Raw genomic sequence first — 23,653 nt, forward strand, 5'->3', positions numbered from 1 at the left:
CTCTCTAAGCAAGATGGCGACTTTATCCCTGAAGATATCGTTGGAAGGCGGGACGGTGGTGAAGACGATACAGTTTGATCCCTCCACCACGGTGTACGACGCCTGCCGCATCATACGCGAGAAGATTCTAGAAGCCAACGCCAATGAACGTAAGTGTACACACTCGGAATGTCGTGGGTTCGATGTCAGCACAATACAAACATTTTGTACTGTTTTTTTTTGCGTCTTATTCAAGAAATATCTGCTTTCGAAAGTTTACACTCTATCCTGAGGAGATAAAAACCATCGCTCCTAAGAATATCCTTCAATTCTTGTCCCTGACGGGTCTAGGTAGAGAACTCTGAAAAAGGGCGAGCACAATAGATCTATGTAGGTCGCAGTGCTACAGGTCCAAGCACCTGACAATAACACAATAAAAAACGGTTTTTTTTTTAATTTTTTTTGGTCGTACACTTCTAACAGTGTGGTCAAACCGATACAAACAATCATACTCATGAATACAAATATTTGTGCCGTGCGAGGAATCGAACCTGCGACCATCGGTCGTAAAGCGGTGTGCTAGACCGCTAGACCACCTAGGTCGTCGGATGTACAGAAACTTGTGTGGCATTAAAAATACATACAACCCTAAATTTTCATCCCTCTACCATCAACCCCTATTTTTAAAAGCGATTAGTACCTAAATATATATGGCAAAACAGCCTTTGCCGGGGCAGCTAGTATTAATATATTTATCTCTTTCTAACAGCGAAAGAGTACGGCCTGTTCCTGGCGTCTGAGGAGGACAACAAGAAGGGTATATGGCTGGAGGCATCTCGCAGCCTTGATTACTACATGCTGAGGAATGGAGACCTGTTGGAGTACAACAAGAAGACGAGGAACCTCCGTGTCAGGATGTTGGATGGTCAGTAATTTTTTTCGGACTACTCTAACGCTGTTGGCCACAGGCCTTTACAGCTTCACCGGACGATAGGGAGCGAGTGCAGATGGCACTCCAAACCAAAGGAAGGACTTATGGAACGGCTGAAGGCCAACTCCCGCCTGACGGATACGACTTTAGTTTGAGGGCACCACTAGAGGTTCGAACCTCGGCTCAGGCCGTCGTAATTTCGATCCCCGTTTGAATTGGACGGGGGATCGATCGAATTGCAAATCGAATAAACAATTTAATAATTGTATTGATTATTTGTATTAATCTATTGATTAATTCTATTTGTTTTACAAATAAAATAATAATAATAATCTCAGGACAATTCACACAGCGCCATCTAGACCCAAGTTAAGCTAACTAAAGCTTGTGTTATGGGTATTAGACAACTGATACAAATACATAGATAATTTTTTTTTCGTAAACACATACATAAAATATACCCAGATGGATACAAACAATCATACACATGAATACAAATGTTTTGCGTTGCGAAAAATCGAAAAGAAAAAAACTGTACCTTAATGGTGGTAATATTTCCAAAATATAGATCCACTTTGAAGCATTTGCTGAAGTGCATTCACTTGATCACTCAAACACAATGAATTTTTTTTTGTCTATTCTCACTTTACTTTTTAAATGTATCATTATGGATTGAGAGATCCGGTGTACCCAGCTTATACCCATACCACATAGCCCCTGTTAAGTAGGATAGTAATGCTACGTTTACATTCAGCCGCTTCCCCTGCCACTCGCGCTGCCGGAAATATTGCCGGGCGACAACTGAGCGAGAGGGCTGAATGTAAAAACACGCTGCCACTCGCGCTGCCAGTCCTTTGACTCGTGCACGGAAAACCGACAATCGAGGGAGCGCCGGGCAGCGCGAGTGGCAGCGCCAATGGCATGGGAAGTGTTTCCACTCGTGTTTATACTCTCGCGCTGCTCACTTCCCTGCCCACTCGGGCTGAGTGTAAATTGGGTATAAAAGAGTGCACCGTCATCCCTCATGCCTGTTTGAACACTAATCTGAATATAATTTCCTTAGCTTATCAGTAGATAAAATACACATTAAAAAATTACAAATTCTAGGAATGTTGTTTCCATTTTGGATCCGTAAATAATTGCAGAGAATTATACATATTAAGTTGTCTTTTGTTTTTACCACAATATTGTACCACACGGTACCCATTTACCATCAGATGGGCCGTATGCTTGGTTGCCACCACAGTATAAAAAAATATTGTTATGCCATCTGCCTGTTTGGCTTGTCTGTACTAATATAATAATGTTTTTACCACGCTATTGTACCATAACGGTAACCATTTACCATCAGATGGGCCGTATGCTTGGTTGCCACCACAGTATAAAAAATATTGTTATGCCATCTGCCTGTTTGGCTTGTCTATACTAATATAATAATGTTTTTATCACGATGTTGTACCACACGGTAACCATTTACCATCCGATGGGCCGTATGCCTTTGCCACCATCGTAGTATGAAAAAAATATTGTCTATATCATCTGCCTGCCTTGTTTATACTAAAATTATAAAGGTGTAGAGTTTCTTTCTTTATGATACTAGCTTTTACCCGCGGATTTGCTCGCATGTTTTTTTTTTAATAAAAATATCATACTATGTTCATTATAACACCTCCAAGAACATGTCGCCAATTAAATAGAAAAAAGACAAATTTCAAAATTAGGAGCTACAATTGCCTCCTTGTATAAGTCAATTAAATTAACCACGCCGTCTTAATCATTATCTAAATACTTTTAAAATGATATACAATACTTGTGTGTAAATTTAAAATTAAATATGTAATATATTATAAAATTTAATTAATTAAATTTTCTTTCTTTCTTTCTTTCTTTCTTTCTTTCTAAATTTATAAACTTTAAATGCCTGTCAACAAGACAAGACAATAATGCACATTTTGAATACTGATATTTGTCTATTTATCGGACTATGTGTACAATTTCATGATTATCGATTCAGTTTTTGCGTGAAAGCGTTACAAACACCTATACTTTCACATATTTCGACGACCTCGGTGGTCTAGCGGTCTAGCACACCGCTTTACGTCCGTTGGTCGCGGGTTCGATTCCTCGCAAGGCACCAATATTTGTATTCATGAGTATGATTGTTTGTATCGGTCTGGGTGTTTTCTATGTATAATATAGTATATGTATATAATATAGTATTTACGAAAAAAATATCTATGTACTTGTATCAGTTATCTAGTACCCGTAACACAAGCTTTAGCTAGCTTAACTTGGATCTAGATGGCGCTGTGTGAATTGTCCTGAGATTATTATTATTATTGTTATTTATAATATTAGTATTTAGTAAGAATAGAATAGAATAGAAAATCATTTATTCAAATAAACTTACATTGAAGCACTTTTGAATAGTCATTACATTTTTTTTAATCTGCCGCTCGTTCGGAAAGCTGTCTCATCACAAGAAGAACGAGCAAGAAACTTGCGTGATGCTCTTTTAAATAATTTTATTCTTACTTACAATTTAAGTTTATAATAATATATTTAGTCATCATATTATATTGTTTTAAGTTTTTTAATTTTAGGTTCTTAGTTGTACAACTAGGTTATGTAAATAATAAATTAAAACATATTGTATTATTAATAAAAAACACTATAAGGTAATAAAGTAAATTATTTAAGTTTAAATGTGTGAATACAAAGTAGTCATAATTTAATATGAAAGTAATGAATAAACTACGGAACTTTGAATGTATCAACACACGTATTGATTAATTTATCTTTGATTAGGATTGTAATCTACTCTGTATATAGCTTATGTACAGAATAGATTACAAAAAGGAGCACGATATGAGAATGTTTCAGTGTTTATTTATTTATATTTAATATTTATACATCAATAATATCATCAAAGTCCTCGAGTGGCGACCACGGACCGGAAGACGCAGCGTGGGAAGGCCTCCAGCAAAGTGGACCGACGATCTGGTCAAGATCGCTGGAAGGCATTGGATGCGAGCAGCGCAGGACCGATCGTCGTGGAGATCTTTGGGGGAGGCCTATGTCCAGCAGTGGACGTCTTCCGGGCTGCGATGATGATGATGATGAATAATATCATAATAAACAATATTTTTTATGCAACAGACATACAATACGGATGTTATGAATTTATTTAAGGATAATTCAGAGAGGTTGAAGAGTAATCGTCTATCGTGGTATGGACATGTAATGCGTAGGAATGAGGATAATATTTTAAGAAAGGTGTTACATATGAATGTGGATGGTTATAAGGGCAGAGGAAGGCCGAAAAAGAGATGGATGGACTGTGTGAAAGATGATATGGTGAGAAAGGAAGTAAATAACGAATAAAAGTCAATAAAATACCAATAAAAGTCCCGGCAAAATCGGTACAGCCATTTCGAGATTAGCCGGAACAAACAGACAAATGGACAAAAATTGTAATAAATGTTATTTTAGTGTATGTACCGTATTTATATGTAGTAAAAATCGGTTATTTTAATATTACAAAAATACACTCCAATTTATTTATATAAATTATTTATATTAATCTTCCTCTAGAATCACTATCTATTTAAAAACACCGCTTCAAAAACCATTGCGTAGTTTTAAAGATTTAAGCATACATAGGGACGGACAGACGGCGACAGCGACTTTGTTTCAACCTACGTAATGATTAGGGTATATTAGTAATGAGTTACTTTTGTCACTACATTTACTTCGGACAGTTAGTGGCAAATAAAACCCAAAGTTCGGCGAAAGCAAATGTATTAACAAAAATAACTTATTTCTGATTTAGTATACATATATCTTATATATAAAATTCTCGTGTCACAGTTTTCGTTCCCATACTCCTCCGAAACGGCTTGACCGATTCTCATGAAATTTTGTGAGCGTATTGAGTAGGCCTGAGAATCGGCCAACATCAATTTTTCATCCCCCTAAATGTTAGGGGTAGTCCACCCGTAATTTTTTTTATTTTAAGGCAAAACAACGTTTGCCGAGACAGCTAGTAGGTAATTAATATACGATTAAGTGGCAGAGTTCAGTCAGAAGAGAGTTTCTTTTCAACGAGTTTACAAAACTACTTTAAGATTTAGAATTTAAACATACATAGAGACGGACAGACAGCGACAGCGACTTTGTTTTATACTATGTAATGACAAGACGTAATGTGAGTCTTACGGTGTGGTAATGGTTTGTTTGTCACAGGAACGGTGAAAACGCTGTTGGTGGACGACAGCCAGATCGTGGCCAATCTGATGGTGGTCATATGCACCAAGATCGGCATCACCAACTACGACGAGTATGGACTGGTGAGTTTTTTTATTTATCTTTATTTAATATTTAACGCTGACAATGTTATCTGATTGCACTAGGAAGTGCGTAGCGGTTTCTATATTGATTATTACATGCCTCTTATTATTATTGACGACCTCGGTGGTCTAGCGGTCTGGTACATGTACGTACGACGGTCGCGGGTTAGATTCCTCGCACGGTACAAACATTTGTATTCATGAGTATGATTGTTTGTATCGGTCTGGGTGTTTTCTATGTATAATATGTATGTATTTACGAAAATATTATCTATATACTTGTATCAGTTATCTAGTACCCGTAACACAAGCTTTAGCTAGCTTAACTTGGGACTAGATGGCGCTGTGTGAATTGTCCTCAGATTATTATTATTATTATTAATTATTTACTTTAAATAACGTTTATTTAAAAGAGCAACACACAAGTTTCTCTCTCATTCTTCTTGCGATGAGTCTGCGTTCCGAAAGAGTGGTAGAATAGTGCTTGTATTGAGTTTATTTTAATAAAGATTATTTCTTTTCGTCCGTACGTCACCAATATCTACCGACTTAGTTAATAATCTCGCCAGTTTAAATTTGCTTAATATTATTTACACTAATTTTCGTATCTAGCAGTCAAACGGATTATATATCATGAATCCAGAACTATACAATGGTCCTTCGAGCCGGATAATAGAAATGTTAACTGATCAGTATCTGTACATGGAATACATGTGAGAACTTCAACATCATATGACCCAAAACAATGATTTTGACATATTTGTGTAGGAGAAAATTTCGTTCAAATTTATACGAAGATGAAAATGTAAAAAAAATCATAATGTGTTTACTCATGTATTACAGACTCTTATGATATGTCAACTCTACTGTCAGTTCGGAGTGCTTTAGAGCTGTGAAGAACTGACAAGAAACTTAGCTCTTATTCTTTTAAAACGAGCTTGCTTGTACATGATTATAAAAACGCAGATTCTTTTTTAAATTCAAATCAGTTCCTGTACTGAAGGCCAAAAATCTTATGCGAGAATTCTCTAGTATGTTTTTTTTAATAGTTGATAATGTAATGGTGCACCCGCCTGCGCTAACTTTTTACGCTGGCGAGGCACCAGTGGAGGATGATAAGATAAACTTGAAGTCAGATCAGTTAGCCCATCGAGAGAAATTCACCAGGAATTTATCTCGATGGTTTCCAGAGATCACTGCGTGCAGGCAAACCTGTCATGGTACTAGCTATAGGGTCACCAGTCCACTTTCTCACTCTCTAGTAATTTAGAATGTTGCACCTACTTTGCTGTGAAAGAGATAGCAGATGGATCATAATATTAAATTGTACAGGTACGAGAGGAACAGAAAGATGAGCCCGACCCATGCGAGCGTCCCAACTATGGCACGCTCACGCTGAAGCGTAAACACCACGAGAAAGAGCGAGACGCCAAGATGGAGCAGCTGAGGAAGAAATTGCGGACCGACGATGAAGGTTGGTGGAATTTATACTCTATTACTAGGGGAAGAGAGTATAAAGTCTCTATTTGTCTATCTATTTCTGCTACTAATAGCTAGATGTAAAAATATGTTTTTATTAAGGGCTATTGTCCAGTGTTTAGACATACACTGCGACCTGTATAGATCTATTGTGCTCGCCCTGTTTTTCAAAGTTCATTACCTTTTTTTTTTTTAAATCTTATATATAAAATTCTCGTGTCACAGTTTTCGTTCCCATACTCCTCCGAAACGGCTTGACCGATTCTCATGAAATTTTGTGAGCGTATTGAGTAGATCTGAGAATCGGCCAACATCTATTTTTCATCCCCCTAAATGTTAGGGGTAGTCCACCTCTAAATTTTTTTTTTATTTTAAGGCAAAACAACGTTTGCCGGGACAGTTAGTATATATATAGATATTGATTGTAATCTGTTTTGTATGGTAATGAACAAATAAATAAACTTATATTACATATATACAATTTATTTCTAACAATTATCGCCAAACTGCTTTGCAGTTTGTTGGCGATTAAGGACGCTCATTTTTACTCATACTTAATTTACAATTTAACTATAATATACAACTTATAAAGGGATAAATAACGGAATGACTGCGAACAGAGATGAATGGAAGAGAAAAACATATTACGCCGACCCCAAATAAATGGGATAAGGAAGAAGCAGATGATGATGATGATGATGATGATGATGATGATGATGATGATGATGATGATACAACTTATACTAATGCATTTTTTCGAGTAACCATCTTTTCAATTTAAATTTAAATATTTCTTTACTTGAACAATTGTTAAATTTAAACTTTCATGTTTAATATACATACATTATTTAAATTATTAACCAGGTCTTAACACGAATAATTTTATGACAAATAAAGGTATTTACCTCTCGACGTTTCGACTAGGTTGCACTAGCCGTGGTCACGAGCTGACTGGAGTAACAGCGATGTCAATGTAGATAGGTGACAGCAGTTTTTTCATCTACCGTCACTAGATTGTTTAACGAAAGTTCGCGACACACAGCACTCACGGTATCCGTATACATTGACTATTGATGCTACTGAACTTTGCTTGAATTTAGAATGATAGTGCAACCTAGTCGAAACGTCGATAGAGGTAAATACCTTTGAAGCGGAGGTATCAAATGTGTCTCATGAGTGAGAGGTGCTGAGGGTTTTAATGAGGAAAATACGGAGATTAAATAAAATGCGACTAGTATGACAGCGATATATAATAGAAAGTAACAATAAAGAATATGTCAAAGAATATTATTAGAAAAATTAAAAATAGTATAAAAACCTATCAAGGAGTACAAAGTACAACCTTTATTTGCCATAAAATTATTCGTGTTAAGACCAGGTTAATAATTTAATTAATTGAACAATCGTTTTCGTTAAATTTTTTATTAAATGTTCGTGGCGTAACGTACTTTCTTGTTCTCTCACCATAATAGTTGCATACCATCGGTTCAATATAAATTCAAATTCAAATTCAAAAATCATTTATTCATGTAGGACATTTTAGCCGCTTATGAACGTCAAATTTTTACATTATAATTTTATTTTTTCCCTACCGTCCAGTTCGGTATATATATCCAATTGAGAAGAACTGGCCAGAAACACAATTGAATTTTTTAAAGCCAGTTTATTTACAATGTATATTTATATAGGTGTCTATGTCTAACATTAAATGAAAATTCAGTGCATGAACAACTATTGCCATGCACCCTCGTCATTCAAGTAATCGTTTAGTGAGTAATAGGCTTTGCTCAGTAGTAATATACTTATTTATAGTTGTTTGTCTCATGCTATACTCAGTACCTAGCACGTACCGTACAGTACCCGTCAGGGACAAGAATTGAAGGATATTCTCAGCAGCGATGGTTTTTGTCTCCTCAGGATAGAGTGTAAACTTTCCAAAGGAGATATTTCGTTTATGCATGAGTGGGCTACAACCACATAGGATGTCTAGTGGCGTTTCCTCTTCAGCTTGCCAGATATAAATGCATTACATATATGGTAATGACCTGTATTCAATCGTGCAGTGAACTGGGTGGAACCAGCCAAGACTCTCCGTGAGCAGGGCATCGACGTAACGGAGACGCTGTTGCTGCGCCGGAAGCTGTTCTTCTCGGACCGGAATGTGGACTCTCGGGACCCGGTGCAGCTGAATCTGCTGTACGTGCAGGCGAGGGATGCCATCTTGGATGGGACTCATCCTGTCACACAGGACAAAGGTATACTATAACTCATAAGTCTGTCTTTTAATCCCGCAGACAAATTTGTTATTTCCAGGTTATTATCTATAGATAGATCTATACATATAAGTAAAATTGGAGTGTCTGTTTGTAATATTGAAATATCCGTTTTTTACTACATGCATATGAATATATAATAAATACGGTACATACACCAAAATAAGATTTTTTTTAAATTTTGTCTGTCTGTCTGTTTGTTCGCGCTAATCTCTGAAAAGGCTGGACCGATTTTGACGGGACTTTTATTGGTTGCATAGTCCTGTTTTTTTTTTAATAACAATTGTTGTGTTGTTGCAGCTTGCGAATTCGCCGGCATACAGTGTCAGATACAATTCGGTGATCACAAGGAAGACAAACACACGCCTGGATTTTTAGAGTAAGTATCTACATGTTTTTTTAAATATTTAAATATATATATATATATATTCTTTATTGCACTTAGTAAGAAACAACATATTTATAAATAAATAAAGAAATAGAGGCTCAGCAGTGGGGCCCTACATTACAGTTTTATTAAAACGCACATATCGCTATCAGTCAAATTGACAACACTGCCAACCCACAAAGAATTTAGGGGAACTCCGAAGGTATAACTTTCGTATTTCTCTCAACTGAGTTGCCATGATTAATGTCGGGTTGCAATCTGCTATATTTATTTGGAAATTTTCAAAAGTTCAGTTCGATAGATATTTTTTGGTAAGGGTTCGAGGGCCCTTTGAGCTTGAGGGCCCCGGGCACTGCCCTAATAGCCCCTAGGTAGCAACGTCACTGCTCGTATACTACCATCGTGGTGTAAAAAAAATGTTAAATGAGTATATACGAGCTGAGTTTCTTGTCAGTTCTCATCTCGAAATCATTCCGAACTGACGGTAGATTTGACATATCATAAGACTCTGTAATAGACCTACATGAATAAAGATATTTTGATTTTGATTTTGATATATTTGTTGCAGCCTGAAGGAGTTCTTGCCAGCATCATACGTGAAGGTGAAGGGTATTGAGAAGAAGGTGTTCAAGGAGCACAGGAAGCACCTCGGGCTCAGCGAGCTGGACGCCAAAGTGCTGTACACCAAGAGTGCTAGAGACCTGAAGACTTACGGTGTAGCTTTCTTCTTGGTCAAGGTGGGATTTCAAGGGATTTCATAATTTTTTTTAGCATTCACACCTAGACCTACCTATTGCTAGACCACCGAGGTCGTCAACATGTACCTCACATGTTGAAGACCTTGCTGGTCTAGCGGTCTAGCACACCGCTTTACGTCCGATGGTCGCGGGTTCGATTCCTCGCACGGCACAAACATTTGTATTCATGAGTATGATAGTGATTCAAGAGGAAGATGTTTATTTATATAATACATGTATACCCGTGCGAAGCCGGGGCAAATAGCTAGTAGTTGTATATAATGATAATCCTGGACAATTAACGCAGCGCCATCTAGTCTCGCGGTAAGCTGAGCTTCTGTTATGGGTACTAGACAACTGATATGATTGATATGAATTAGTGCTAATTAGTGGTTTGTATTCACACACTTAAACTTAAAAATGTAAAGAATTAATAAAATTATTTAAAACAGCAACACGCAAGTTTCTTGCTCGTTCTTCTTGTGATGAGACAGCTTTCCGAATGAGCGGTAGATTATAACAAATGTGATGTCTATTCAAAAGTGCTTCAATGTAAGTTTATTTGAATAAATGATTTTCTATTCTATTCTATATAAATACTTAGATATTTTTTTTGTATTTACATATATTTTATACATAGAAAACATCCAGACCGATACAAACAATCATACTCATGAATACAAATGTTTGTACCGTGCGAGGAATCGAACCCGCGACCATCGAAAGTAAATCGGATTTAGGCTATCAGTGTACCTAAAATGATATAAATCGGTTCAGAAGTTTTTGCGTGAAAGCGAGACACAGACAGAGTTACTTTCGCATTTATGATATTAGTAATTGCTTCAGTAATTGCGGACTTGTAAAGCTTATTCAAGTGTAATTGGTTTTTAGGAAAAAATGAAAGGCAAGAACAAGTTGGTGCCTCGATTGCTGGGCGTGACCAAGGATTCTGTGTTACGTCTGGACGAGAAGACGAAGGAGATCTTGCAGACCTGGCCGCTGACAACCGTCCGCCGCTGGTGCGCCAGCCCCAACACTTTCACCCTGGATTTCGGGGACTACAGGTCTGTGACTGCGTGTATTAATATGTTTTATAATCTGTGGCTCGACCCCTAAAGGGATCGCGAAGATTTATTATATATTTAACATAATAGTTTTAAATCTTTAAACAACGTTTCCACAACAATTTTAAAATTTACGTACATATACTAGTGTTTCCACTACTGTCGTCGTATGCAGCATAAAGATACATTTTTGTCGTTTCCGTACAAATAGTAATTTTTACAGTATTAAGCTACAAACCAACTTTTTTTTTCTCTGAAACAGCAATATATTTTAATAAGGTAATTGTTTTATGATATATGACACTATAAAAAGGTCATTTATTTTATAAACAAAACCAGTTAGTATTTATTTGAGTGAAAAATAAAAATCTAATTTGATACAACAACCGTCTATTTATTAATAACAACACTTTATTAATTTTGTGTTAATACGTTTTATATAAACATTCACACATTATTTCTGAATAACCTATAATAATGGGTAATTAATATTGTTTGGGAAACTACTCTGCTACCAAAATGTTAGGGAATATATAGGGGGATTTAGTGTGTCTGGCGTACCTGTATGGTTCTGCGGATTTCTTGGGCTTCAGGGTCTCAAAGGTATCTTCGCTAGCTTTCCAGCTTCACAGTAAGTTTCACAGTAGGTTAACACAGTTCTAATTTATTTCAATTCACAACACAATGCGCGCACGCGTCAAGGCCGCTGTACGGTCCGTTTGTTACTAGTTAAGGGAGGGGAAGGAAAGACGCGGTAACAGAAAACTAACGGACTCTAATATAATAATCTGTGCTTACGATGGTATAGGGTAGATTTTGAACAAATATTAATTTCCGATAGTGCCACAACCCTATTTAAAAAATGCAAAATCCTGTCAACATCGGTAACGTTAAATTTCTATCCGGGATTAAAAAAAACTGACTATAGGTGGCGCCGTGTGAAATATCCAGGATCATCATCATCATCGGTGATTGCATTAAAGGAAATGCACATCTGATGCAAATACCGGTGAAGTCTTTAGTCAAAGTGCCATAAAAAAACCTATTTTTCGCTTTTTTTTTATGGTAATATGTGGTATTTTCTCCACAGCGATCAGTACTACTCGGTGCAGACTACTGAAGCGGAGCAGATCCTGCAGGTGATCGCGGGGTACATAGACATCATCGTGAGGAAACAGCGCGCCAAGGACCACCTGGGTATCGAGGGTGATGAGGGATCCGCCATGTTGGAGGACTCTGTCTCACCGTCCAAGTGAGTAGATATATTTTTTCTCGAAACCTCCCAAAGGTTTGGGCATTTGTCATTTAGACCTAGTCGAAACGCAAAACTCCCACAGGTTTTGAGCTATTGTCATTTAGACCTAGTCGAAACGCAAAACTCCCACGGTTTTGAGCTATTGTCATTTATACCTAGTCGAAACGCAAAACTCCCACAGGTTTTGAGCTATTGTCATTTAGACCTAGTCGAATCCTTAAACCTCCCAAAGGTTTGAGCTATTGTCATTTAGACCTAGTCGAATCCTTAAACCTCCCAAAGGTTTGGGCATTTGTCATTTAGACCTAGTCGAAACGCAAAATTCCCACAGGTTTTGAGCTATTGTCATTTAGACCTAGTCGAATCTTTAAACCTCCCAAAGGTTTGAGCTATTGTCATTTAGACCTAGTCGAATCCTTAAACCTCCCAAAGGTTTGGGCATTTGTCATTTAGACCTAGTCGAAACGCAAAACTCCCACAGGTTTTGAGCTATTGTCATTTAGACCTAGTCGAATCCTTAAACCTCCCAAAGGTTTGAGCTATTGTTATTTAGACCTAGTCGAATCCTTAAACCTCCCAAAGGTTTGGGCATTTGTCATTTAGACCTAGTCGAAACGCAAAACTCCCACAGGTCTTGGCTATTGTCATTTAGACCTAGTCGAAACGCAAAACTCCCACAGGTTTTGAGCTATTGTCATTTAGAACTAGTCGAAACGCAAAACTCCCACAGGTTTTGAGCTATTGTCATTTAGACCTAGTCGAAACGCAAAACTCCCACAGGTCTTGGGTATTGTCATTTAGACCTAGTCGATTCGCAAACCTCCCACAGGTTTTGAGCTATTGTCATTTAGACCTAGTCGAATCGCAAACCTCCCAAAGGTTTAGGCATTTGTCATTTAGACCTAGTCGAAACTCAAAACTCCCACAGGCTTTGAGCTATTGTCATTTAGACCTAGTCGAATCGCAAACCTCCCACAGGTTTTGAGCTATTGTCATTTAGACCTAGTCGAATCGCAAACCTCCCAAAGGTTTAGGCATTTGTCATTTAGACCTAGTCGAATCACAAACCTCCCACAGGTTTTGAGCTATTGTCATTTAGACCTAGTCGAAACGCAAAACTCCCACGGTTTTGAGCTATTGTCATTTAGACCTAGTCGAATCGCAAACCTCCCACAGGTTTGGACTATTGTCAGGTGCTAAGATCTGTAGCACTGTGACCTACATAGATATATATGCTCGTCCTTCGTCCTCGCTACAAGTTAGGGACAAGAATTGAAGGATATTCTTAGGAGCGATGGTTTTTATCTCCTCAGGATAGAGTGTAAACTTTCCAAAGGAGATATTTCGTTTATGCATGAGTGGGCTACAACCACATAGGATGTGTAGTGGCATTTCTCTTCTGCTTGGCAAAATATGCAGATTGTTGTCATACTAAGATACATTGATACATATACATTTTACAACACATAAATATATAAATTATAAAAGAACAGAGTATATAAAAAGGAAAAAACATTAGTGATAGAAGGGTGAAATTAAAATAAATAATTGTATGTATTTTTAAATGCGACATTATAAAATAAATAAAAAGTTACACATAAATATATAAATTATAAAAAAACAGAGTATATAAAAAGGAAAAAACATTGGTGATAGAAGGGTGAAATTAAAATAAATAATAGTATGTATTTTTAAATGCGACATTATAAAATAAAAAAAAAGTTATTGTATAGTTAAGTATGAAAGAATTATTCCTCATTAAATGATTAAAAAAATGCCCGCCACAATATATGTCTATCTTTTAATGGTAATCAAATTTTGTCGAAATTAATGCAATATTGCCAAAATTGCTATAGCGTTTTTGATAACCACTCGAACGAAGTCGCGTCTAGTTTTATACATAAGATGTTGATGCATTGTGTGTTGTACAGGGCGAACATAATACAACACGACACGTTCAAGTCTGGTAAAGTGAATACGGAATCAGTGGCGAAACCAGCGGTGCACCGGCCCGGAGCTGAAGGTAAAATATAAACAAAACATATTATATTATATAGATTTATTTATATACTGTAGAAATATCAGTGTTGCTGGCGGCTTGTCTACCATTCTTTTAAAAAACTTTGTCTTTTTGGTATCTGATAGATAGATAGATAAAAATTTTATTCACGTTAAAGGCACACACACACACAAAAGGCACTGTAATAATAAGAACAAAAATAAAACAGATATACACATTACATTAGTGAAGTCAAACAAAATACAATACACAACAATTTTATTTGCATTTTATTTTATCTGTATAATTGTTGTGTATTGTATCTGTTTTTTATTTATTTATTTTAATGCACAAATACAATATATAAATATACATATGGCAAACAACACCTAAGGGCGACCATAAGGCAAACAGAGAAGTTTTATATGTCACTTTTGACCAGTTGTTGTTACTTTTTCGCTGTGAGCCCTTTTGGGAAATATTTATACACATTTATTTCAATTACAGTGGACCCCCGGTAGTCCGACAATCATTTTGCAGGGCAGTGTCGGACTATCGAATTTGTCGGATTATAGAGTACTGCCTAAGACCCCTTATAGTCCGAATTTTTTTACAAAAGAGTACCTTGTAATCCGACAAATTATAGATCCAATGATGATTCTTTATATTATATACATATACAGTGGACCCCCGGTTATCCGACAAACGTTTTGCAGGGCAGTGTCGGACCATCGTATTTGTCGGATTATAGAGTGCTGCTTAAGGGTCCTCTGCTTATAGTCCGGAATTTTTTACAAAAGAGTATCTTGTAATCCGACAAATTACAGATCCAGTGATAAGATTCTATGTTATAGTATGTATGTATTTGCACTCTGAAGTATATTGTCAAAGTAATATTCAATAACAAATAATAGACAATGTCGGATTACAAGGGGGGCCGGATTACCGCGGGTCCACTGTATATTATTTTTATTAATAGTAGATGTGTTGCCGCTCTATTCAAAACCAGGGATATACTATATATATGTTGACGCAATTTATAACGATCCCAACGACCCCATAACGGTAATTACGAACGTGCCCACCCGTTCCGTCCCGACCACACACACGACACCGTCCTCACCGTCGAAGACGACGACCTCAAACACACCATACCGCACAATCAATCGTGCGTCTGCGCGCGCTTGACGCTCCCCCGTCCAATTCAAACGCGGATTGAAATTACGACGGCCTGAGCCGAGGATCGAACCCCTAGCAGTGCCCGCAGACTAAAGTCGTATCCGTCAGGCGGGAGTTGGTCTTCAGCCGCTCCATAAGACCTTCCTTTGGTTTGGAGTGCCATCTGCACTCGCCCCCTATCGTCCGGTGAAGTTGTAAAGGCCACCTGAGTGATAGCATTAGAGTAGTCTGGAAAAAAACACTATAAAACACTAAGCCAATAACAGGTTTTCTCACTGTTATGTGCATAAGATCTCTTTTTGTGTAAAGCTATAAAATATTTGTAGTTATAAAGGGATAAAAATCTTTTTCTTTCTGTCAACAAGGAGTTTATTTCAACTCTTTGCCACGCACAACCACATTGTGGAATCACCTTCCAGCAATGGTATATCCGAACCGATACGATATTGAAACCTTCAAGAAAAGAGCTTATTCCTTTTTAAAAGGCCGACAACGTACTTGCAATTCCCCTGGTGTTGCGGGTGCTCATGGGCGGCGGTAATCACTTACCATCAGGTGAGCCGCAAGCTCGTTTGTCCCCTGTGCTTTAAATAATGATAATTAATCGAAAATTTGTAGAAAATGTCAGGGTAACAGTAATAGTGTAGAGAAATAGATAATTCAATGTATATATATTATTTTATGTTGTGATTTTATGTGTATTTTTTTGTCAACACACATTTTGTAATGTCAATACGTTTAAAACGGAATGGAGAATGCATATGCATATAAAATATATATTTTTACCAGAATATCTATATTTCTATGAATCATCTATACAATTTAAATAAAATTGGAGTGTCTGTTTGTAATATTAAAATAACCGTTTTTTTACTACATGATGACTATGATTATAAATACAGTACATATACCAAAATAATATTTTTTTACAATTTTTGTCTGTCTGTCTGTTTGTTCCGGCTAATCTCTGAAATGGCTGGAACGATTTTGACGGGACTTTTATTGGCAGGTAGCTGATGTAATAAGGAGTAACTCAGGCTACTTTTATTTTAGAAAAATAAAGTTAAATTCCACGCGGACAATGTCACGCGGGTACAGTTAGTATTTAAGTAAATTTGATATAAACTTTTTACTAGTCGTATTTTTTTTATGTTACCACTCATTCGAAGAGTTGTGAATAACAGCAAGTAAATAAATAATAATAAAATAGGGGAGTTAATAAGCTTAAAATCCAATTTTATTTAAAAATAATGTTGCCATTATACTAAATATATTTTTTAGTTCAATAAATTTTGAAATGTATAATCGAACAAGACTCCAAATATGATATTTTGTTTTAATAACCGTAAGTTTAGTTAGCATTCTCTATTCTATTTTTAGCGTCCATGCTAAATGTACAGCTATATTTTTAATGCACCATTTTGTTTATTTTTTTTTATTTGCGGTGTGGCGCAGGCGCTAAGCCGTTCGCGGTCGGACACCTGACGGGCGCTCAGCACACGACGGTGTCCGGACAGATCATCACCGGACACACGCCTCCCAATGTGTGTATATGCTTTATTTTTTTTTTTATTCTATAAGAGCACAATTTAAATGTTTTCAGACTATGGCTGTTTGAGTGCAGTTCCTTTGCGTTTATGTATTGATAAAAAAGTTAATATGATGTCCAGTGTGTGTATATGCTTTATCTTTTTTTTATATTCCAATACAGCACAATTTATGTATATATATATGTACTATACGTAATTAAAGTGACTTCAGATTATAGCTGTTTGAGTGTAGTTCCTTTGCGTTTATCTATAGATAAAAAAATTAAGTGATATGCTCGAGTGTGTTTCTAATGAGTATTCGGTGTTTGTATGTATTGTTTGTATTTGTCTGGGTTTCTTCTAAGTGTATTATCGGACAGTTATTAAGTATTCGACAGCCTCGATGGTCTAGCGGTTTACTTCCGATGGTCGCCAATTCGATCTCGCACGGCACAAACATTTGTATTCATGAGCATGATTGTTTGTATCGGTCTGGGTGTTTTCTTATTATGTATGTATTTACGAAACAAATCTGTGTATTTATATCAGTTGTCTAGTACCCATAACACAAGCGCTGCTTACCGTGGGACTAGATGGCGGTGTGTTAATAGTCCTGTGATATTTATCATAATTATCTGAAGTCACTTATTATTTTATAGTGTAACTTATTTATGTTGTAAGTTAATTTTTTTAGTCTTATTGTAGGCGACACGTAAATATAGAAAATAAAAATTGTAAATGTATTCTTAATATTAAAAAACGCGCGTTATGGCGGACGTAGGTGCGAGCGAGCGCGACTACAGCGCCTCGCGTTTTTCTTGCAGTACTAATCGGTTGCCGCGCTTTTTGTTCTCGCTTCGGCTCGCACCTCGCACCTCCGCAACGAGAATAAACAAAAACAAATCTATTTATTTCTTTTACATCTTCAACACTTATATAGTGTTATTTTTTATATTTGTTAGGGTTCACATCGATATTGTCGAAAAATCTGATATTTTATATTAAAAGAATGTAGTTTCATTATTACTGGGTATCGTTAAACTAGTTGCATATAACCCCCACTCATATCTTCTCTGTATAAAAGGGAGGGTTTTTGTAGGCCGCGGCATTCGGTGTTTGAGCACAGGATGTGCTGGTTGTATTTTAATTGCTAAAGTGAATTGTGTTAGAGACATAGTTAAATTAATGTTATATAGTTGTTATTTTATTATAATACATACTTTTACTAGTACATAGAGTTGATATATCTACATATTGTAATTGAATTTTTATAATATTAAAACCTGTGTAAGGGGCCGTTCAAGTATTACGTAAGCACTATAGGGGGGCGGGGGGGTCTTTTCTTTGCTTATTTTGGATGACATGGGGGTGGGGGAGTCTGTATGATGATTACGTCATCGGTCGTAATTTACTTTTTTACACGAATGGCAACCCTCACATTGTCTTTGCTAAAAAAAACAATACATTAATTGAGAGATGTTTACGTAAGCATGGGTGGAGGGGGTAAGAGCTTTGCTTACTTTTGCTGATAACGGGGGATGGGGGGTAAATAATTGTGATAAATCTGCTTACGTAATACTTGAACAGCCCCTAAGGATGAATAGATTCTTAGGTTTGAAATGAGTTTCTAACAGAACCGAACCTGACCATCGGTTGATCAGGCCAGTCAGCACCAAGAACGATATCAATCGAAGAATCCATACTACACTTTTTCATTTACTTACTAAATACTTCCTGAAACCTGTATTAAATATATATTTCCTGTTTGTTTCATGCTTACTAACACGGATGTTACAGTCTACGAAATAGGCTGTGTAGGTATAGAATTATTATACATATATATATACTAGCTGTCCCGGCAAACGTTGTTTTGCCATATAAATTAATAACGCTATAAAAAATAGGGGTTGATGATAGGAGGGTGAAAATTTAGGATTGTATGTATTTTTGTATGTTGTATCATATAAAAATAGAAACTAAAAATTTTGTCTAAAATATAAAAAAAACAATTTAGGGGTGGACTACCCCTAACATTTAGGGGGATGAAAAATAGATGTTGGCCGATTCTCAGACCTACTCAAAAAGGTCACAAAATTTCATTAGAATCGGTCAAGCCGTTTCGGAGGAGTATGGGAACGAAAACTGTGACACGAGAATTTTATATATAAGATATAAATATATACACGGTTAGCCGGAAAGGGTTTTTTTTATTATTAATTGGTTTTTTGAGCTATTGTCAGGTGCTTGGACCTGTAGCACTGCGACCTACATAGATCTATTGTGCTCGCCATTTTCAAAGTTCGCTACCTAGACCCGTCAGGGACAAGAATTGAAGGATATTCTTAGGAGCGAAGATTTTTATCTCCTCAGGATAGAGTGTATACTTTCCAAAGAAGATATTTCGTGATTTTATGAATAAGTGGGATATGTCAAATCTACCGTCAGTTCGGAATGATTTCGAGACGAGACCTGACAAGAAACTCAGCTCGTATTCTTTTCAAATAAATATTGTACATGTCTACAATAATACAGATTTTTAAATTCAAATTTGGGAGAATAGAGTGACCACCAGCATATGATATTGGTAAAAGCAAATAGTCGGATCAGTGTTCGTAATCCGATCTACTTGGTACATTGCAGGCCTCTCAAGTGCAGCAGACGAAGGTGACGTCTGTCCTGACGGAGCCACAGAGGGCGCTGCTGTCCACCATCACCGCCGGACGGGAGATCATCAAGACCACTGAAGAGGGACTCGACAGGGTGAGTTGAATTCAAAATGCAAAATCTTTATTCATGTAGGTCTATTACAGACTCTTATGATATGTCAAATCTACCGTTAGTTCGGAATGATTTCGAGATGAGAACTGACTACTGACTGGTCCAGCGGTTTAGCACACCGCTTTACTTCCGATGGTCACGGATTCGATTCCTCGTACGGCAACAACATGTATATTCATGAGTGTGATTGTTTGTATCGATCTGAGTGTTTTCTATGTATATTATGTATGTATTTATGAAAAAAAATCTTTGTATTTCTATCAGTTATCTAATACCCATAACACAAGCTGTAGCTAGCTTAACTTGGGTCTAGATGGCGCTGTGTGAATTGTCCTGAGATTATTATTATCACATAGGCCATATGCTAGTTTGCTAGCGTCGTAGTATAAAAGACGATGGTTTGTCCCCAGGCGTCTGTGCCGCAGCTGGGTCATGACGCAGCATCAGTGAAGTGGAAGCAAGTAACCATGGATACCAGCAAGCAGGTGGTGACGTCACAGATCGCAGCCATGAACGCCGCCACAGCACAGGTCGTCACCCTCACCTCAGGTATGTACCATGTACCATGACAGTCACTTCATTTTTTTTAATTCGAAACATATGTTAAATCATTTTTACTGAGGAAGGCCTATTACTCACTAAACGATTACTTGAATAACGAGCGTGCATGGAAATAGTTGTTCATGTACGGGATTTTCATTTAATGTTAGACATAGACACCTATATAAATATACATTGTAAATAAACTGGCTTCTATGGCTTATAAAATAAGTAATTCAATTTAGTTTCCTGCCAGCTCTTCTCAATTGGATCTATATACTGAACTGGACAGTAGGGGAAAAATTATAATATAAAATTCGTCTGTCTGTCTGTGTGTTCCGGCTAATCTCTGAAACGGCTGGACCGATTTTGACGTAACTTTCATTGGCAGGTAGCTGGTTCCCTTTATTACATAAGAGTAACTTAGGCAACTTTTATTTTAGGAAAATAAAGTTAAATTCCACGCGGATGAAGTCGCGGGAACAGCTAGTAATAAATAAAAAAGCAGTTCACGTAGACAAAACTCCTCAGTAACATATTTTTTTTATAATTAGTTGATATGACTTTGATGTCGTCTCACAGGACCAACAGAGGAAGTGGACCACACAGCTGTGGGCGCTGCCATCACGACCATAACCAGCAACCTGCCGGAGATGACCAAGGGTGTGCAGATGATCGCAGCTCTAATGGACGACACCGATAACGGTGATAAACTCCTGGACGCCACCAGGAAGCTGTGCAGTGCGTTCACTGATCTACTGAAGGCAGCTGAACCAGAGACTAAAGAAGTAAGTTTTTTTATGCATTAAATTCTTTATTCGAACTATTTTAACGCTGTTGGCCGCAGCTGGCCTTTACAGCTTCACGGGACAATCGGGGACGAGTGCAGATGGCACTCCAAACCAAAGGAAGGACTTATGAAGCGGCTGAATGCCAACTCCTGCCTGATACGACTTTAGTGAGTGGGCAGGGAAGTGAGCAGCGCGAGAGTGTAAACACTTCCCATGCCATTGGCGCTGCCACTCGCGCTGCCCGGCGCTCCCTCGATTGTCGGTTATTCGTGAGCGAGTCAAAGGACTGGCAGCGTGCTTTTACATTCAATTGTCGCCCGGCAATATTTCCGGCAGCGCGAGTGGCAGGGGAAGCGGCTGAATGTAAACGTAGCATTAGATTATAGCACTGTTGTCTTCATATATGATACTTGTATACTTTGGTAAGAAAGAAGTTTTAAAATGTCTGTCTACATTCCAGCCCCGCCAGAACCTCCTCAACGCCGCATCACGCGTCGGAGAAGCCTCCACCACTGTACTGTACACCATCGGAGAAGAAACCGAAGAGGACAAAGAAACACAGGTAACAGATAACGAGAGACGCGGCAAAAAGTCCTACCTCTATCGCAAACTCAATTACTGCTACGATAACTTTTACAAAGCGTTTTTCAACAAAGAAAAAGAATATGATTCTGAATTTGATAATGTTGTACAATGTGATGAATGCAAGGTTAAGTATGAAGATGATGGTTTGTATGAAGATGTTGATACTACCAACTGGTTAGGACTCGACGTCATCCAGGAGGAATCTGATAGTGACTATTACAGGAGTTTAGACTATTGTAATGCAATATTCAAGAAAGGTAGACCGGTTACTATTGAGGATATTAACATAGATAGAGCCAATAAAAGTGATAACGCCTGTAAATTGATAGATTTTCAGTCGATATTAGAAAGTTGCGAAGGTTATTTACATCAAAGAAATAATGATAAAAATGAGAATAGTGAAGAAACACCGAAATTGTATCCGAAAACAATTTCCGATAAGATTTATGACTTTAAAAAGGACTTCTCTAATCATAATTATGTTAACGTCCATTATGACACACCTAAACGTGATTATACTAACGCCGAAACAGACGGACGTACGAAAAATGATATGTTAAGAGAACGTTTCTTCCTCTCAGATGACAATGATAAAAATCAAATCAATGAACGTTACAATAAACAGAAGAAAATTGAATGTCACAGTATTAGGAATGACGTCACTAAAGCAGGCCCGGACGTTAAAGTATCAGGGGCTTTAAATATGAAATTAGTCAACTTGGACAAGTACAATCGTGTGTTGACAACAACAGAAACGTCTATGGAACAAGCGGAAGCTAGTTTCACGAAATACCAGCTCAGTAAAATGAATAGAGATAATTTGGAATCGTTTTTGAAACGTAGCGAGAAATATTATACGACAGAAACGCGTGACAGGACGACTAAAGTCGAGATGAATAATAGTGAGGCTGAAAAGGGAAAGACTGAGATACGTATTTTCTATAACCCCACGTTTAGGGCTACTGGGGATAAGTCTATAAGAGGCTTCTGTCAGTTTTGCAAAAGGAGGTGCCCCAGAAACGAGGAGAAGTGTTGTGCCAAATGCATTTGTTTAGAGTTAGAAATGAAAATGATATGGAAGGAGAATTGGTTGAATATATTATGTTTGTTGTCGCTTATTTTCGTGTTCATTGCGTTGTTAATACAATGGATTATTCCGGGCAATGTATGCGAAAGCGGTAATGGAACGGAGACTGATGGAAGGTGTTTTGAGATGGTATAGGGTTTGTTAGATCTGTTAAGAGGCATGGATTAACAATCTAAGATGAGGTTTTTAATTGATCACAATGGTATGGTATTTCACTCGTTAGAAAAGGGCTTAATTAAACAGAGGGACTTTATTTTTAATCCAATTAGGTGTTATTTAGCGGAAGTCCATGTTATTAATTAATTAATTAATATTATTTTATTAATTCCGCTACAATTAGCATGTGTGAGACCACATATATTCAGTGTGGAAACTTGACTACCATTACGACCTTGCCTAATGAAATTACTACAGATTCGCGGCTTAGTCACTGAAGAGTCAACACTAGACTTCCAAGCTATATCCGAACCCTATTCAACGCCTCGTTTAGAGGCAATACACGTGTTATGGGTGTAGACTGAATAACGGACGGAATTTGATCACCATTAGAGAAGGTCGTAACGGTAGTCAAGTTTCCACACTGAATATTTGTGGTCTCACACATGCTAATTGTAGCGGAATTAACAAAATAATGTAAATCTATCAAGTAGAGTAACTTTAGACGATTGGTAAATGAATCTATTGACAACTGTCCGATCATCATAGAATAA

At 37.2% G+C, this 23,653-nt stretch overlaps 1 protein-coding gene across 1 annotated transcript in view; it reads left to right on the forward strand.

Moving 5' to 3' along the window:
- Positions 1-23,653, forward strand: part of LOC131852299 (talin-1) — a 101,544-nt gene continuing 77,891 nt past the window's right edge. The window contains exons 1-15 of the mRNA XM_059202975.1: positions 1-149; positions 749-904; positions 5,156-5,259; positions 6,592-6,733; positions 8,802-8,993; positions 9,312-9,390; positions 9,968-10,136; positions 11,028-11,200; positions 12,291-12,452; positions 14,387-14,478; positions 17,089-17,177; positions 19,803-19,922; positions 20,351-20,489; positions 21,063-21,268; positions 21,732-21,833. Coding sequence (XP_059058958.1) covers positions 14-149; positions 749-904; positions 5,156-5,259; positions 6,592-6,733; positions 8,802-8,993; positions 9,312-9,390; positions 9,968-10,136; positions 11,028-11,200; positions 12,291-12,452; positions 14,387-14,478; positions 17,089-17,177; positions 19,803-19,922; positions 20,351-20,489; positions 21,063-21,268; positions 21,732-21,833 — 2,061 coding nt within the window. The 5' untranslated portion in view covers positions 1-13. The remainder of the gene's footprint in view (positions 150-748; positions 905-5,155; positions 5,260-6,591; positions 6,734-8,801; positions 8,994-9,311; positions 9,391-9,967; positions 10,137-11,027; positions 11,201-12,290; positions 12,453-14,386; positions 14,479-17,088; positions 17,178-19,802; positions 19,923-20,350; positions 20,490-21,062; positions 21,269-21,731; positions 21,834-23,653) is intronic.

The sequence above is a fragment of the Achroia grisella genome, unplaced genomic scaffold (genome assembly GCF_030625045.1).
Source record: "Achroia grisella isolate CSIRO2021 unplaced genomic scaffold, CSIRO_AGI_Agris_v1 utg841, whole genome shotgun sequence".
Classification (NCBI taxonomy): domain Eukaryota; kingdom Metazoa; phylum Arthropoda; class Insecta; order Lepidoptera; family Pyralidae; genus Achroia; species Achroia grisella.